This window comes from Grampus griseus, assembly GCF_964374135.1.
Source record: "Grampus griseus genome assembly, chromosome: 1".
NCBI classification, from domain to species: Eukaryota; Metazoa; Chordata; class Mammalia; order Artiodactyla; family Delphinidae; genus Grampus; species Grampus griseus.
Genome location: NC_139017.1, coordinates 1,058,985 through 1,076,484, shown reverse-complemented (window position 1 = coordinate 1,076,484; position 17,500 = coordinate 1,058,985). Strand labels below are relative to the sequence as shown.

At 55.2% G+C, this 17,500-nt stretch overlaps 1 protein-coding gene across 5 annotated transcripts in view; it reads left to right on the top strand.

Moving 5' to 3' along the window:
- NAV1 (neuron navigator 1) overlaps positions 1 to 17,500 on the top strand; it is a gene marked incomplete at its 5' end in the record, with an annotated part of 148,569 nt that overhangs the window by 122,791 nt on the left and 8,278 nt on the right. For 2 of the 5 annotated variants that reach the window (XM_082648550.1, XM_082648549.1), the window contains 13 exons: positions 442 to 465; positions 574 to 651; positions 3,262 to 3,345; positions 3,534 to 3,645; positions 10,895 to 11,016; positions 11,707 to 11,715; positions 14,175 to 14,371; positions 14,472 to 14,664; positions 14,829 to 14,997; positions 15,601 to 15,698; positions 15,861 to 15,956; positions 16,169 to 16,328; positions 16,679 to 16,914. In XM_082648550.1, coding sequence (XP_082504676.1) covers positions 442 to 465; positions 574 to 651; positions 3,262 to 3,345; positions 3,534 to 3,645; positions 10,895 to 11,016; positions 11,707 to 11,715; positions 14,175 to 14,371; positions 14,472 to 14,664; positions 14,829 to 14,997; positions 15,601 to 15,698; positions 15,861 to 15,956; positions 16,169 to 16,328; positions 16,679 to 16,914 — 1,578 coding nt within the window. The remainder of the gene's footprint in view (positions 1 to 441; positions 466 to 573; positions 652 to 3,261; positions 3,346 to 3,533; positions 3,646 to 10,894; positions 11,017 to 11,706; positions 11,716 to 14,174; positions 14,372 to 14,471; positions 14,665 to 14,828; positions 14,998 to 15,600; positions 15,699 to 15,860; positions 15,957 to 16,168; positions 16,329 to 16,678; positions 16,915 to 17,500) is intronic. The other 3 variants (XM_082648548.1, XM_082648552.1, XM_082648551.1) reach the window with 2 other exon arrangements.

Here is a 17,500-nt window from a genome sequence, read left to right as displayed (position 1 = left end):
CCGCGCTCAGGGCCCCCAGGACCCCCGCTGTGTGCAGAATCTGCCCCAGGTTCCTCGTGGGCCCTGGGCCCGCGTCTGCTCGTGAGGCGTAAGCTGGTCCTCAGGTTCGTGCTGCCCCTAATGCTTTACTCCTTCAAGTTGGTGGCGACAGGGTTAGCCCTCAGATCAGCAGTTGCATTTCCTAGCCTTCCTGGCAATGGCAGAGGTGGCTGTGACCTCTGCCCCAGAGGTGTGCCGTATTGAACCGTGGTCTGGGGTCTGAGTCCACCCCGTGCAGAGCCAGGCCCGGCCACAGGGCATCAGCCTCTGGGCACTTCTGCATCTCGCTTCCCTGAGTTCTGCGCGCCGCCCTTGCCTGCGTAGTAACGGCCTTCTCTCTCCCTTTCTCTCTCTCTCTTTCTCTCTCTCTCTCCCCACCCCGCTTCTGTGCTCCTTCACCAGGCTGAGGAGAGGATGCAGTCTGAGGTAGGGTCCCCAGCCTTCGCCCCGGCCTCCTAACACCCCTGCACCCCACTTCCTCGTGAGCCGTACACCTCTTCTGCCACCGTAAGTGCATCTCCGTCTCCTTCACAGCAAATCCGGAAGCTTCGCAGGGCCCTGGAGTCATCCCAGGAGAAAGTAGCCACCTTGACGTCGCAGCTCTCCGCCAACGTGAGTGCCGGGGAGGGGACAGCCGGGCAGCTGTCTGGGCCCAGACTAGATGAGTTCAGCCCCAGGAGAACTGTCTCATAAGGTGTCCCGTGGGCTTTGATTCCAGGCAGCGGAGGATCTGGAGAGCGGCCTCCTCCTCCGAGTCGGGGTCTCTCTAAGGAGCCATTTGCACCCCCACCCTAATTCATAGGTACGGACGAGCGCCCGTCCGACGGCCCGTGAAGCCCCTAGAGAAAGAGAAAAGGGTTTATATCAGTGGTTCTGCGTGGAGGTGGGAACAGCCTTGCCACTGGCCGTGGACAGGAATAGTCACGGATCAGAATTACAGATCCCTGGGAACCCTCTGCCTCTGCCCGTGTCGTTGTTCATCCCGTCGCTGGGCAGGCACACAGCTGGGTAGTGGGACCCCACCTGGGAACGGCAACGCTCTTAGGAGGCCGGCCCGGGCTCCGGCTCCTCGGCCACAGCTGCCTTGTCTTCTGGGGCCCCTGAGCTTAGCTGGGGAGCCCGCATTCTTGTCGCCGCCCTCAGCCTGCCCAGAGTACATCCGCTTAGAATGCGTTTCTTGTGGCCTCGGTTTTTCCACCCTGGGAGATGGGGAGAAACGAAGCTGCCCCCCAGACTAGGCCGCAGAAGCCTCTCCCCAGCGACCGAGCTGCAGACAGAGAACATAAGAGCCATTTTCCCCCAAAGCTGTAAACAACAGCTGAGCCGGATCTGCGGAGCTTTCCAAGTATTTGCACAAAGTAACCATGTCTGCAATTTCCGCAGTCCTTGCTGGTTTTTTTCTCTTCCCTTCCTCTCTGGGGAGCCCAGCTGTCAGGCCTGGGTCTCACTGGAATCAGGTAGAAGACCCGGCACCGCGGTTTTGCGTGTTTCCAGTACATTCGGGCAGCGAGCGGTGTCCTCACCACACTGGTTGTTCTCTTTGTTCCTTTTATTCTCTTTCCCAAACTCTGGGTCGGTCCGCTGTATTCTTACTGGCTTGCACGAAGCTCGTACCAAGCCTTTTCCCCACAACTGGGGACCCATAAGAATCGTAATAGAAACAAGACCCATCTCTTCTGTCCCTGGCGCCTCACCCAAGGCCATCCCGTCCGGCAGAGCCCGGGAAATTCATGTCTGGGAGACGGCAGCGGGGGAGGGGTGTCAGAGAGCAGGAGCTCGTCTGACTCATTTACACCCTGTCAGTGTCGTGCTGTCCAGTCTGGACCAGAGCCCAGAGAATGAGTTTAGAAGGTGACTCTCTCAGAACAGGAGGTTCCCTTTGGCTGAGAGGAGAATCTGAATGCTCAGACACGACGGTCCTGAATTTTGGAGACAGGCTTTCGCTGGGGGTCAGAGTCCTGGATTCTGGAAGGCTCTCTGCTGTTCTCAGGGTCCCCTGATTCCAAACCTTGTGTCCTGTTCACCAGGACTCCCCAGCTGCCCACGCTGGGCACAGCCTGGACGCCTTCCCCCTCCCACATGCCAGCCTTTCTCCAGACCCCCGGTTGAGCCCCGAGGGCATACAGGCTCCCTCGTGGGGCTGGGGGTGAGGGAGGCTCAGAGGAGGGACAGGATGCGGGGCGGCAGCCCCCCCAGAGGAGAGGGAGCCCCAGACGGGAAGAGGCCGGCACGGAAAAGCCCCGAGGAGCCGGGGTCTCGGGGCCCCTCACGAGGAGGCACGTGCTCACAGACGGGCAGGGATGTAGGGACCAAACAAGAGGTGACCCAAGGCCAGGAAGGCAGGAGCTCCCAGTCCAGAGGTGGAGGTAACCCCATCGAGGCACAGACGTGCCAAGGAGCCCGGCCTGGACCAGAGAGGCCTCCAGCCTGTGTCAAGGACAGGGGGCGAACACTAGGGTCGACCCCCAGGGAGGCAGAACCACTGGCCGACAGGAAGCAGGGGTTACCGGCCCCCAGAGCTCTGTGTGGAGTGCGCCCCTCCCTCGAAGGGCCACAGTTTACTCCCCGCGAACCGCGGCTGTTCCTCTCCCAGGGTGAGCGTCCCCCTCTCTGGTCCCAGCCTCAGCACGCCCCCCTTCCCTGCAGGCCTTCCTGCTGGCAGAGCTGGAGTTCCTGCCCCTCCCCCTGCTGCCCCCCCAAGTCCTTGGGGGCCCCTCGCGGAGCCGGCCCGACACCTAGTGGCCAGACTGTGGAATTGCCGCGAGGTGGCCCAAGCTACCGCTCCAGCCCCAGGATCAGGGAAAGGGTGGCCAGAACCGAAGAATGGAGGCCCCCTGGGCGCGGGGCTGGGAAGCTGTCCCAAACCCGTTCTCTGGGAGTGATGGGGCCCTGGGGGAGGAGTTCCACCAGGATAAAGCGACGGCCCCCGAGGGGACGCCCCCTGGAAGCAGGGGACAGTCCCACCTCCGCAAACAGTAGGTGTCGCATCCCTAGACGCCTCCAAAGACCTGCCCCACCCTGATGCTGTCTGTGCCGCTTTATCATTCAAGGCGCTGGGCCCCCCAGGAATGTTCTTCGGGCCAGAAATGGGAGCAAGGTGTAAGAGCCCCTATGCGGTTGGTCCGCTCTGAGACCTGCAGTCAACTTAGCCACCTCCCACAGACGTCTCCTCCCTTCCCCAAACCCAGGCACCTGGGGAACCCCCATACGTGTTTGTTTCAGGCCAACCTGGTGGCGGCCTTTGAGCAGAGCCTGGTGAGCATGACATGCCGTCTGCGGCACCTGGCGGAGACAGCCGAGGAGAAGGTGAGAGCGCGGGTCGGGGGACGGACAGGCCAGGCTGGCGCCCCCCCTCCTGCCGCCCTGGCTCCTCCACCTGCCCCAATTCCCTGCCCTCCACATGGGGTCTGGAGAGTCCCGAGCCCAGCCCCTGGCCGGGCACAGAGCAGGTGTCCCCCAGCCACACCCGTGACACCATTTCGTTTCTCTCTCAGGACACTGAGCTGCTGGACTTACGGGAAACCATAGACTTTCTGAAGAAGAAGAACTCTGAGGCCCAGGCCGTCATTCAGGGGGCCCTCAATGCCTCAGAAGCCACACCCAAAGGTAGGCCTTCCGGCCACAGGGCTGGGCTGGAAAGAGGCTTACTGCAGGATTTCTCTCCACGTCAGGTTTCTGGAAGGTGGGGGCCCTCCGACGGTCAGCGAGGAGCAGCGGGGCATGACCCCACCACCCTAGAGGGTGAGGGAGAGGAGAGGGTCCTCACCTTCGACCTCAAATGACTGTCGAAGACAGTCGCTAACATAGCACTTTCCTCTTACGAACGCGAGGTACTCCCGCTGTATAGCCCAGCGGTCACGCTCCTTGGTATCTGCCCAAAGGAGCTGAAACGTTATGTCCCCACAGAAGCCTAAACATGGATGTTTACAGCAGCTTTATTCACAGTCAGCAAAACTTGGAAGCAACCCCGATGTCCTGCGGTAGGCGAAAGGATGAGTAAACTGTACCATAGCCAGACCACGCAGTGTCACTCAGCATTATAAAGAAATGAGTTAATCAGACAGCGAGAAGACCCTGACCGTGTTAAGGGCGCACCGCTGAGTGAAAGAGCCAGTCGGGAAAGGCTGCGTGTTGTGTGGTTCCGGCTGTATGACATTCCGGGAGAGGCGAGACTCTGGGGACGGTGACAGGGTCATGGCTTTCGGGGCTGGGGGCGGGGAACGGCGGTGGGCAAGGCAGAGGATTTGCAGGGCGGTGACAGCACTCTGTAGCACACGGTGATGGGGGATATGTGTCCTTCTCCGTTTGTCCAGACCCACAGTATGTACCACCAAGAGCGAAGCCCAGTGTAAACTCTGGGCTCCGGGGGACGGTGACATGTCAGTGCAGGTCCATCGATTGTAGCAAATGTAGCTTCTGGTGGGGATGGTTGATAGTGGGGGGGCCGTGCACGTAGAGGGGCAGGGGGTAGTGGGGCATCTCTGTACCTTCCGCTCAAATTTGCCATGAACCTAAAAGTGCCCTGGAAAGTAGTGTAAAACACTAGCACTTTCCACCTTGACATAAACGTGTGCGTGCGCAGACGTGTGTGTAACCCCACTTGATCCTCACTTCGGTTCTCCGAGGGGAATGAACCGACTCTTCAGATGAGACCGAGATCACATGGGTTCCGTGGGGCTCAAGTGACAGGTGAGCCTGGGATTTAACCGCGAGTCAAGCTTTGCTAGAGAAAGTCAGGATGAGGGGTGATCTGGGCGGGGGGCTGGGGGTGGATGAAGGTGGTCACGAGGTGCAGCCTTCCGGTAGGAGATAAATAAGTACTAAGAATGCCAGGTGCCACGTGATAATACAATTAACACAGACAGCTGCACGAAAGCGGTTGAGAGTAAATCCTAAGAGTTTTCTCATCACAAGGAAAACACCTTGTCCAGGGCTCCAGCCTCAGCTTTTTCTTCTGACTGTGTACACTCTCCCTAGTGTTCACGTCTATGCGGTAGCTCTGTAATCTCTTTTTCTTTTAAATTGAGATATAATTCACACCTTTTTAACACGTGCAATTCAGTGGGTTTTAGCATATTCAATAAGGTTGTATTTACAACCATCACCACCATCTAAATCCAGAACATTTTGATCACCCCACAAAGAAACCCTGAACCCCTAGCCGTCACTCCCCCTTCCTCCCTCCTCTCAGCCCCGGCATCCACTAATCCGTTTTCTGTCTCCGTGCATTTGCCTGTTCTGGACATTTCATGTAAATAGAATCATGCAGTATGTGGTGTTTGGGGGCTGGAGCTCCATCCATGTTGTACCATGTATCAGGACTTCCTTTTTATGGCTGAATAATACTCCATTGGCTGAATAATACTCCATCGTATGGGTGGACCACACCTTGTTTATCCATCATCGGTTGGTGGACACTTGGTTGTTTTCACTTTCTGCCTGTTACGAATAACACGACTATGAACATTCATGCACAAGTTTTTGTGTGAACAGATGTTTTCGGTTCTCTTAGTGTATAACCAGCAGTGGAACTGCTGGGTCATGTGGTAGCTCTGTTGACTTTTTGAGTAGCTGTCAAACTTTGTCAAAACAGCTGCACCCTTGTCCTTCTTCCCAGCACCTTGAGGGTTTCAGTTTCTCCACATCCTTGCCAACATCTGCTGTTGTCATTTTTTGTGATAGCCATCCTAGTGGAGGTGAAGTGGTATCTCGTTATGGTTTGGGTTGTAATTTCCTCAGTGGCTAAGGATATGATGGGCCTTCTTTTCACGTGCTTATTGGCCATTTGTATCCCTTTATGGAGAAATGTCTGTTTAAATCCCTGGCCTATTCTTCAATCAGGTTTTCTTTTTACTGTCGAGTTTTAAGAGTTTTTAGTATATTCTGAATGCTAGCCCCTCAGCAGATACATGATTTGCAAATGTTTTCTCCAATTCTGAGTTGTCTTTACTTTCTGACACTGTCCCTTTGTAACCGAAAGTGGGGTCCGGCTACTCGCCGCTCAAAAGCCAATAAAGAGGACAGGTTGGTGGAGAGGAAAGTTTACTTTACTTTGGATGCCGGCAGTCCGGTGGGGAGGACGGACACCTGTCCAAAGGCCGACTCCCCCCACTGACAATCAGTGGGCGGGAGCTTTTGTAGACAGAGGGAGGGGGCAACATGTAGAAACAGCACAGTCAGCTCTGACAGTCGTCTTAAAATTGGTCATCGGTGGTCTGACCAGCGTCATCTTGATTCTTTTAGGTACAGTTAGGCTTCAGTTCCAGGGTCTGTTTGTTCCCATTTCCTTGATGCCAGTTCTCGGAATTGTGGCAGCTTAGGTCATGGCTACAGCCTGGTCATCGTGTAGTTAACTTCTTCCAGCTGGTCGGGGTTTCAGTGTCTATAAGCCAGCTCACAGGGTACGGCTCAGAATATTATCTGTAGCCCTTAAGGAGGAACTAAAGGTCCTTGACCATGCTTAATGACTAACCTATTATTATTATTTGGTCTCCTTTGACTGTTTTCCTTTGTTTCTGTATTTTCTCACTTCTCTGATTAAACTTATTCTTTGGCTAAAGTTTTTCCACAGACAAAAGGCAGGCTGAGGACATGGGAGTGGCAAGGACCACGGGGTCCTGCTCCGTTTCACCTTGAAGAACCAAAGCTTTCCATTTTGATGAAGTGTAATTGATCTGTTTTTTGTTTGTTTTTGGTTTTTTTTGCGGTACGCAGGCCTCTCACTGCTGTGGCCTCTCCCATTGCGGAGCACAGGCTCCGGACGCGCAGGCTCAGCGGCCACGGCTCACAGGCCCAGCCGCTCCGCGGCACGTGGGATCCTCCCGGACCGGGCCACGAACCCGTGTCCCCTGCATTGGCAGGCAGACTCTGAACCACTGCACCACCAGGGAAGCCCTGATCTGTTTTTTTCTTCGATTTGTGTATGTGTTTGTGTGCTTTAGGTATTGTATCTAAAAAACTGTTGCCTGATCCAAGGTCATGAAGATTTATTCCCACGTTAGCTTCTAAAAGTTTTATGTGGTTTTAGCTGTTTCATTTAGATCTTTGGCCATTTCGAGTTACTTTTCCTATATGGTGTGAGGTAGGGGTCCGACTTCATTCTTTTTTAAGTGGCTGTCCTGTTGTCCCAGCATCATTTGTTGAGAAGACTATTTTCCCCATTCCCTTATCTTGGCAGTCTTGCAGGAAATCAGTCAACCAGAAATACACGGATTTATTTCTGGATTCTCAGTTTTATGCCATTAATTCATTCATACGTCTATCCTTAGCGGGTACCACCCTGCCTTGATTACTGTAGCTTTGTAGTAGGTTTTGAAATCAGAAGTGTGGGTCCTCCAAATTTGATCTTGTTCAAGATGGTTTTGGCTACTCTGTGCCCTTTGTTTCGCCATGTGAATCTTAGGGTCACTCTGTCAATCTCTGCAAATTATCCGGCTGGGATTTTGGTGTAGAGATTGTATGGGCTTAGTACGTGAATTTGGAAAGTATTGTCGTCTTCACAGTGCTGTCTTCCATGACCATGGCATGCCTTTCCATTTATTTAGATATACTTTAATTTCTTTCAGTAGTGTTTTGCAGCCTTCAGTATACGTCTTGCATTTCTTTTGCTGAATTTAATTATTGATCCTATGGTAAATAGAATTGTTTTCTTAATTTCATTTTCGGATTCGTCATCACTAGTATCGAGAAATACAGTTGATTTTCTCGTATGTTCATCTTGAATCCTGCAAACTTGCTGAGTTCCTTTATTAACTCAATGGGTTTTACAACTTCTTCGTCTGTATGTCCCTTTTCTTAATCTGTGTCATGCTCCTGAATCCCATACCTCTGTTTCCAACTGCTTAATGCTCTCCCTTCTGCACTTTTGCCCACTTCAGGTATAAACACCTGCCTGGTCACTGAACCCACCGATAGGAGCGCCATCCTTTACGTCTCCCTGTTCACCCTGTGTGGTCAGTTAGCTTCTACACATAACTCACACATAGATCTGTATGTCTGTCCTCCGCTGTCTTGTCACTCCCCTGGCTTAGGCGTCACTCTTCTTCTGGGTTATCATAGTAATTTCCTAACTAGTCTTGTGTTGCTACAGTCCTCCTGTCACTCTGCCCCCAGAGTGATCCAGCCACATCAGTTAACATCAGAAATCATTGCAATTTGAATTTGCTTAGGTGTAATACTGATGCTGTGAGATAATGCCCTTATTCTTAGAAGTGTTTAGTGGTACAGTGTCACGTCTGCAACTTGCTTTCAAATTGTTCAGGAAAATGTTGTGTGTGTGGGTGTGTGTATATGTCTGTATGCAGAGAGAGTGTGCACTGGTGCAAATATAACAAAACATCACAGTTGTTATATGGTGGGGAGGGCCTGTGGGTGTCCTCCCTTGTGCTGTGCTTTAAGTGTTCCTGTGAGTTTGAAACGTTTCAGAAAAGCAAGTTAAAGGGAAAGAGAACACATGCAAACCCTGCAGCAGGAGCACCACCCCCCTTCTGGTCTAGGATGCGCTTTCTCTCTGGCCGCATCTACATCTCCCATCACTTCTCCTGCGGGCTCTGCCCCAGCTTCCACCACAGGAACAACCAGCCTTTGTTGAGCACCTCCAGTATGCCAGGCACTGTTCTGAGCATTGTACTTAACTCGTTTATTGCAGGTAACAACCCTATAAAATATATTTTACAGTTGAGAATAAGATCAGAGAAGACAAGTAACTGGCTCAAACACAGCTCCTGAGCGATGGGTCTGGGACATTGAGCTATTTCTAGTTTCCCGAGTACACCTGATTCTTCAGCTATATTTGTGTTGAATGGATAAGTGAATCCTGTCCTTTGCTTTCATGTTTCCGTCATTCTTGACCCAGGTTCAGCTTGGCCGTCAAAGAACTAATGCTTAAAGCAATGATGCCTACTTTACTTTGCTTGTAAATAGGTAATGTACACGGCACAAAATTTTAAATGCACAAAAGGATTCTTAACTTTTTGAAGATTGTTCGATTTAAAGCACGTCCTTTGCTCTTAAAAGTACCGTATAGCATATTTGAAAAATCTAATTGACAGGCTCACAGCTCATTGGACCCCCAAGTAACGGATGATAGATACTTGTTTTGCTGCCTTTCATTTTGTTGTTAAGTAACTAATTGTAAATTAAATTTATCACAAAAGCAATACACGTTCTGGAGGAAAATGTGAACTAGGGGTTGGCAAACCCTGGCCCACTGGCCAAATGTGGCTCACCACCTGTTTTTAAATAAAGTTTTCCTGGCACACAGCCATGCTCTTTAACGTACATACTGTCTGCGGCTGCTTCAGTGCCACCCAGCCTTGCCGAGTAGTTGTAAGAGAGATCAAATGGCCACAAAGCCTAAGATATCTACTGTCTGGCCTTTACAGTTAAAGCTCGCCAGCCCCTGATGAAAAGTATACAAAAGGGTGTGCGGTAAAAGATAAAATCCCTCTCCCCGAACCCCCCTCCAAATCCCACTCCCCAGGGGTAATTACTGCTAACAGTTTCTTGTAAACCTTCGAGAAGTAATTTTCTATGCAGATATAAACAAATATGTATAGACCCATAGCTCCATTTTTATACAAACGAAAAATTCTTTACTTCGGTTAAGCATGTTCCCTTGAGAAGTTTGCATACCTTTTAAAATAACTGGAGGCACGCTGGGTTACAGCAAAACTTGGTTTGATACTCATGGAGCGAAGGGTTTTCCATGTGCTTTGGGAGCGTGGTGATTCCTTCGTCGGATCCTAGGGTCTTGTTTTCCCTGTGGTATGAAGGGAAAACGAGAGTTGAAAGATCCATTGCTGGTCAAGGAGAGGCGAGGAAAGAACCAGCCACATCTCCTGCACTGAACAGGGGAACAGCTGCAGACAGGTACCGCTAGCCCCCTGCTTCTGGGCTAGTTCCTGCCACTTTGCCCTTCTCCTCGTTTCTGTGAGACGTTGCGCATAGTCACCCAAGATGCTAACCCTGGAGGAGGCTGGGTCAGAGGTGCACGCGGGGGACCTCCCCGCCCATTTCTCTCCAATTTCCTGTGAACCTCTAATGATTTCATAATAAGGTTTTAAAAATCCAGTCCTCTCGGCACAAGGCAGACTTTCTTCGAGGGGCCCCCAGGGCTCGCCCCACCGGGCTTGTCCTCCAGCGTCCCCCTCGCTGTTCCCCTTGTCCCCGGCCCCGCTACCCAGCCTGAGGAGCCCCAACGCACAACCAGCTCCCTGCACAGCCTTTGCAGGGACTGTTTTTCAGCCCTAAAATCATTTTCCAATGTTCCCACCTGAAGAGCTTTGGTTCTTTCAACACTCAAAGGCCTTCTCCTTTATTAACCCTTTCCTTCTCCGTAGTAGAAAAGGGCATCATTTTGGTGCCACTGCAGACCGTCTCAGAGAGCTGAAAAGATTTTCTGCCCATCAGATGAGGAAACTAAAGCTTTTTGGGGTTAAATGTGGGGCACTCGGCCTTGGACCCCCCAGCCAATATTCCTGGAGAAAGTCCTGAGGGCGTCAGGTCGCTGTCTCCATAGGACTGTGGACGCCTGGCCCGGGCTGCCCCTTGTCACACCTGCTCAAGCCGAGGGCGCTGGATTCTGTGCTGCTTTTTCTCCTACTAGACTGGGAGCCTCCTGAGGATGGGGATCATTTCCTACTTGTTTTTTTCTTATCCCTTAACCTTTGTTGATGTTGAAACGTGATTGGCACTCAGTAAAGGCTTGTTGAGAGGATGATCCTAAAAACTGAAGAATGTGGACGAGGAGGTGGTGGTTCCTCCTCGCTCTCCTGCGGCGAGACTTGCCCTAAGCCTCACGCCGTCTCCTTTAGACCCACCGTGTCTGTGTTTGCGCCCTGTGCTTGGCCCCTAGAACTCCGGATCAAGAGGCAGAACTCCTCGGACAGCATCTCGAGCCTCAACAGCATCACCAGTCACTCCAGTATCGGCAGCAGCAAGGAGGCCGATGCCAAAAAGAAGAAGAAGAAGAGCTGGGTAGGTGAAGGTTTGGGGGAGCCGCGTGGGACGCTGGGGGACCACACCACCTCAGCACGGGAGCCAGCCTTCCAGAACTCACCACGATGAGCCCCATCTGATAGGAGCCCCCGGTGGCGTCTGCCCAGAGTGAGGTCTGCCGCAGCTACCTGCCCCCTCCCCCCGCCAGCCATCCCCTCCAGCCCTGCACACATCTGATGGGCAACAGGAGACATTCAGAAGGGAACGCCCCATCTGTCTCCACCCACTCCCATACTGTGGACAGAAGATTTTATGAACAAAGCCACTCATTCTAGATGCTCCTGGAGGTCACTTCTTCAGCTTTTTGGAGAGGCATTTGTGGAACTTTCCAGATTACCTCAAAAGGAACCTTTGTATCACCTGACCGGTCCAGAGAGTGTTGTTTCGGTTGGTTGTTTGTTTCCCAGATAACCCTAAACCGACTTGGGATGCCCTTTCTGACACTATCAAAGCAGATGGAAAACACCTCCAGCCCCTCTGCTGCCCATGTGGAGGAGGGGGGCCCCCACGAGGGCATGTGCCACCCGCTGTCCCCGTGTGATGAGCCCCCCACAGACCTTCGTGTAGTCCAGACAGGGGCCACCGTGTGAAATGAGTGATTAAGTGTTGCTTCTTTTTTTTTTTTTTTTCCCTTCAAAATGCTGACTTCAAATCCCTATTTTTTTCCAGGTCTACGAGGTAAGACACTCACTCCTCTCCGTTTTCTCTTTGCCTTTGCCGTACCCTCCCCATCTCCAGAGCGAGCCCCTCCCCCTAAACAGAGACGGCCACTCACGAGACTAACTGTGACCACCTCCGCCAAGCCCCTAACGCCCCCCCCCCCGCATGTCCATCCACGGCCGCCCCACGAGGACAGAGGAGAGGTCTGGCCGGGCACCAAGCGGGAGGGCTCTGCCTCCTGCCACGCCCCGACCCCATTCCAAAGTCCACCTGTTATAAAAGCAGTCAGACCGCGCTCCCCCGTCCGGAAAGCTAGCGCCCTGATCTTTTGATCCTAATGGAAGAGATTGCCAGAGGCCAGTTCAGTTCGGGGGTAGCCTCAAGATTTAGCTCTGGAGTGAGATGAACCAGAGAGAAGTGAGCGCTGGACCTCAGGTTACTCTAAAGCCTGAAGCCCTCTGCAGCCATGGGGTTTCCAAAGACGTTTCGGGGATTAGGGTATACAAGTCTAAGACAAACAGAAAGCGAACCCAGAATTTCCATGACAAACCAGACACGCTAAGGTCCACTCAAACCCTGTCCCAACATTGCACTGGGTGTTGTGAGGACAGGAAACACGGAGTCTGTGGGCTCGAGGAGTCTGGAGAATTGCCAGGGAGACAAAAATACTGCCCATATAAAACGTAACAAGCCAGCAGCGTCAAAGGCTTAATTCAGGGAGTGAGGCCCAGGGAACTCACAGACGAGAGACCCGTTCCGGAAGGCAGGCCCCGGGGGACTAAAGCAACGGAGGTGGGATCGTGACGGGCAAAGAGGGGTACGCAGAGCTTCCTGCAGACCCCGGTCAGAAGAGGCGGCAGGCAGGGAGCAGTTCCCTCCCCCAGAGCCTGACCGAGGGGCACAGGGAGGAAGGACCTGAATGCAGGGGTTACTGAGCCTTGAGTCTTAGCGCAGCATCGCCCCAGGTGAATTCCACAGCAGCCCTTCAAGATGCTCGGATCTGAGGAACGCTGCCTTCTACACACACGTGTCTCAGGACAGAGTCCCGGTTCATTTTGCTGGATCCACTGTTTCCGGAACTCATTTGACCACGGAATCCCTCACCACATCACACCACGCAATGCACTGCCCAGCAGTTCTGCTTTGGGGACACGGAACCACACAGCACTGTTCCCACTTAGGATCTCTGTGATCTTAGAGGGCGGGTACTCCCGGCAGACGGGTGTTACAGGACCTGTTCCTGCATGTGCACACACACGTGCATGCACACACATACAACTCACACACACATACACACTAACTCATTCATACACAAACACATTCGTACACACTGGTACACACATATACACTCATACACACACACACACGCACACATGGCTTCCCCGGGAGGCAGGGGCTAGAGAAGTCTTCATCGAGTAGAAAATCAGGAAGCCCGAGTCCTAGTCCCAGGTCTCCACCTCTGCAGAGAACGGTGCTTCCTGACACTCTGAGCCACGTGATGGCATGTCCCCTGCACACACACTCCCTCCCCCACATCCCCATCACCAGATGGGTCTTCCTATGTCCCGCCTGGTAGAGACCCTGACACGCCCCGCCCGCAGCGCCAGCCACCACCTGCAGCTTTCCCAGGCTCCAGGAGACACACATGGAAAGAGTGCCCTCAGATTTGCACTCTCTTCTCTTGCTTTCCCAGCGATCTGGTTTGCTTCGACCCCTCCTTTACTCTCGGTGTCCGGCTGCCGCTCTGTCTCCCTGTGTGTGTGCGCATGCTAAATGGATGCATGTGATGGGTGTGGGACAGAACCCTGGTTCCCCTCCCTCATCCCTAACACCCAGCTCATCAACACCCAAGGCCAAGCCAGTTACGGTCAGATCATAATCCCCTGCGTACTTGGAGGAAATGCTGGGGGGGTGTCCCTTATTCTGGGACATTTGAGTGGAAGTAGCCAAAAGCACCTGTATTTGGTTGTTTTCACTGACCTGTAATGTGCGGAGCACAGGAGGCACTGAAAGAAGCTTGGTTCCACTCCCTTCTGTCGATTGGACAGAATCGTAGTGTAAGTTTCTGGTGGGTAGATTCTGATCCGATGAGCCCTGCTGAGAGGTGGGTCCTGAGGCCCAGGTGAGCCAGGCTGCAGACGGAGCAGTTGCTGGTCTGCGGGAGGTGGGATGGGGTCGCCGAGAGACACACCTTGTGTCCCGGGGCCTCCCCTCCGTCCCTTCACGGGTGCGGCTCCCCCACGGGGGCAGGGAAGGCCCAGAAAGTTCCCATAGCACAGCAGCAAGGCCCACTCTCTCCCAGCCCGAATTCCTAGGCGAGTCTCCCGTCTGTATTCCACGAAGCCAGTGAAGCCTTTGGGGGAGGCCTGCTTACCGACACATCCCTGCCTCTGGCCTCTGTCTCAGAAGCCCCTCCGCCCTCACCGTCTCCAGCGCGGAGCCCTGACCGCTCTCTCCCCGGATCTGCTTTGTTCTAGCTCCGAAGTTCCTTCAACAAAGCCTTCAGCATAAAGAAGGGGCCCAAGTCCGCTTCCTCCTACTCTGACATCGAGGAGATCGCCACGCCCGACTCCTCGGCCCCCTCGTCCCCCAAACTGCAGCACCAGGCTACGGAGACTGCCTCGCCCTCCATCAAGTCCTCCGCCTCGTCCTCCGCGGGCACCGATGCCCCCGAGTGAGTGCCCCCCACTGCAGCCCCTCCCCGGGCAGTGGGGCCGGTTACCGCCACCCGCAGGCTCAGCGGCTAATGCCCGCCGCTCCCTGCCTCCTTCCAGGGGCCCCGCTCCCCCGGCCCCCCACGCCCGGCTGTTCCAGGGCAGCGAGGAGGAGGAGCCGGAGAAGAAGGAGGTGTCCGAGCTGCGCTCCGAGCTGTGGGAGAAGGAGATGAAGCTCACGGACATCCGCCTGGAAGCCCTCAACTCGGCCCACCAGCTGGACCAGCTGCGGGAGACCATGCACAACATGCAGGTCAGTCCCGGGCGGGGCCGGGGGGCCGCGGGGCGGGGGCAGGGAGGGGCTCCTGGACGGGGCGGGGCGGGGGGCGGGGCGGGGCTGCGGGGAGGGGGCGGGGCCCGGCGGCCGAGGCTCCAGACGCCCCCCCCACACACACACACACCCCGTTTTTGCCGCAGTTGGAGGTGGACCTGCTGAAAGCTGAGAACGACCGGCTGAAGGTGGCCCCGGGGCCCTCGGCGAGCTCCGCTGCAGGGCAGGCCCCGGGATCTTCGGCTCTGCCATCCCCTCGCCGCTCCCTGGGCCTGGCGCTCAGCCATCCCTTCAGCCCGAGCCTCGCAGATACAGGTACCTGTTGGGGAGAAGGACAGGGTTCGCCCCCGCTCGATGTGGTGCGGCTTCCTTGGGTCAGGGACGTAGCAGTGCTGCCGCCAAGCCGCTGCTGGCGTCCTGAGACACCGAGGGTTGTTGTGGTCCTAAGACCTTAATCACTGTTCAGGTTTGGTCTCTAGTTTCAATTTTGGGTTAGATAAAAACATCTGGAGAGACTTCCCTGGTGGCGCAGTGGTTGGGAGTCCGCCTGCCAATGCAGGGAACACGGGTTCGAACCCTGGTCCGGGAAGATCCCACGTGCCGTGGAGCAACTAAGCCCGTGCGCCACTACTGAGGCTGCGCTCTAGAGCCCGCGAGCCACAGCTACTGAAGCCCGCGCACCTAGAACCTGTGCTCCGCAACAAGAGAAGCCACTGCAATGAGAAGCCCGCACACCACCACGAAGAGTAGCCCTGGCTCGCAGCAACTGGAGAAAGCCCGCACACAGCAATGAAGACTCAACGCAGCCAAAATTAAAAAAAAAAAAAAAAAAAGAAACTTATCTGGAAAGGCTAGTGGCAGGAAGATGTAGGAAAGCCTGTGGATACCCCCAAACCAACAGTCTTTTCTCACTTCCAGACCTGTCTCCCATGGATGGTATCAGCACCTCTGGTCCAAAGGAGGAAGTGACTCTTCGGGTGGTGGTGAGGATGCCCCCACAGCACATCATCAAAGGGGTAAGGAACTTCGGGGGGGGGTGACACTGTCATTTCTACCCAAGGACATCTGGGCTCTAAGGACCCCCGAACCCACAGCGCTCAGCTCCCAAGGCCTTTTACGTTCTCCCCTTCTTGGAGCCGTCTGCCCTGGGCTCACGTGCATCTGCCCTGGCCTCACAGGACTTGAAGCAGCAGGAGTTCTTCCTGGGGTGCAGCAAGGTCAGCGGGAAAGTTGACTGGAAGCTGCTGGATGACGCTGTTTTCCAAGTGTTCAAGGTAAGGGATGCGAGAACTCTGAGGGGCTGCTGGTCCTCTGATGACACTGGGGTCTGGGCACCTCTGAGGTTTGTGCAGGAGTGCTCAGTGGGACAGACATCGCGCCTCCCCTTCCACATCGACTTCTGTGCCTGTAGCACTACCTTCCTCGTGGCCTTCATGTCTGTGCGTGTGTCCTGCGCATCTCCTTTCTCTCCCTTCTGTCCCGTCAGGACTACATTTCTAAGATGGACCCAGCCTCGACGCTGGGACTAAGCACCGAGTCCATCCACGGCTACAGCGTCAGCCACGTGAAACGGCTCCTGGATGCGGAGCCCCCGGAGCTGCCCCCCTGCCGCCGAGGGGTCAACAACATAGCAGTCTCCCTCAAAGGTCAGTCCCCGCTTCTGGGTGTGGGGCTGAGGAATGCGGGGTGGAGACCGTCGGGTGGTCCGTCACGCGTTCCTTGAGCAAGAACTGGTTGCGGGGCTACAGGGTGAAGGTCACCGTGAAGGTCACCGTGAGGGGCAAGATGAACGAGCCCGGGCCCGACCTGTCCCAGGGAGGTTGTCGTTTGCAGGACATTTCTGCCCGGCCTGGGCTTCCCCTCCGCCCACCCCCGCAGTGCACGGCCTGCCCCATGTGTCCAGAGCCAGGCCTGGGGGTTCCCGCGGGGTCCACGGGTGAGGAAGGTGAGCCTCAGGGCGCCGCCCAGGCTCACACCGTCGGGGGCTGGGGTCCAGGTCTCAAGGAGAAGTGTGTGGACAGCCTGGTGTTTGAGACGCTCATCCCCAAGCCCATGATGCAGCACTACATTGGCCTTCTGCTCAAGCACCGGCGCCTTGTCCTCTCCGGCCCCAGTGGCACCGGCAAGACCTACCTGACCAACCGCCTGGCTGAGTACCTGGTAGAGCGCTCCGGCCGCGAGGTCACCGAGGGCATCGTCAGCACCTTCAACATGCACCAGCAGTCCTGCAAGGTGGCCGCCACCCCGCCTGCCCCGTCCTCCCTCCCCTTCCTCGCCGCTGCCTTGACCTCCCTGCCCCTCGGTGACCCCCTTTCCCATCTCAGCCCTGCTCCAGTCTCCTCCCTCCCCGGGCCTCCGGGAGCTCCCACCCCAGCAGGGACCGCGGTCCACACTCTGTCCCCTCATGTCCCAGTGGCCCTCTGCCCGCCTCGTCAGTGCCCCCCTTCTCTTTCATTTCCTTTCTTTCCAGGATTTGTCCCTGACTGTGGGCTTCCGTCAGGGAAGCACTCAGAACTGTCACTACTGTGCTGTCCCCTGCCAGGTCCCGCTGCCTCCCCAGTTCCCCCCGATGCTGTGCCGTGGCTTCAGACCTTGGCCCCCGCCCCCGCCCCACGGGGAGGCGCGTCCATTAGGAGTGGTCCCTGGCGTAAATCCATGGAAGAAAAGCGTGTGTTCCCCAGCCCTGTGGGCTCTAGGGGCCACTGCTGATCGGCCTGGGGTGGTGTCTTCCGTAGCTCCAGGTCCAAGCGCGTCAGACAGGAACCGAGGCCCCAGGGCATCCGGAGCCCGCTCAGCTTCTCTGAAACCCTCCTCTTCA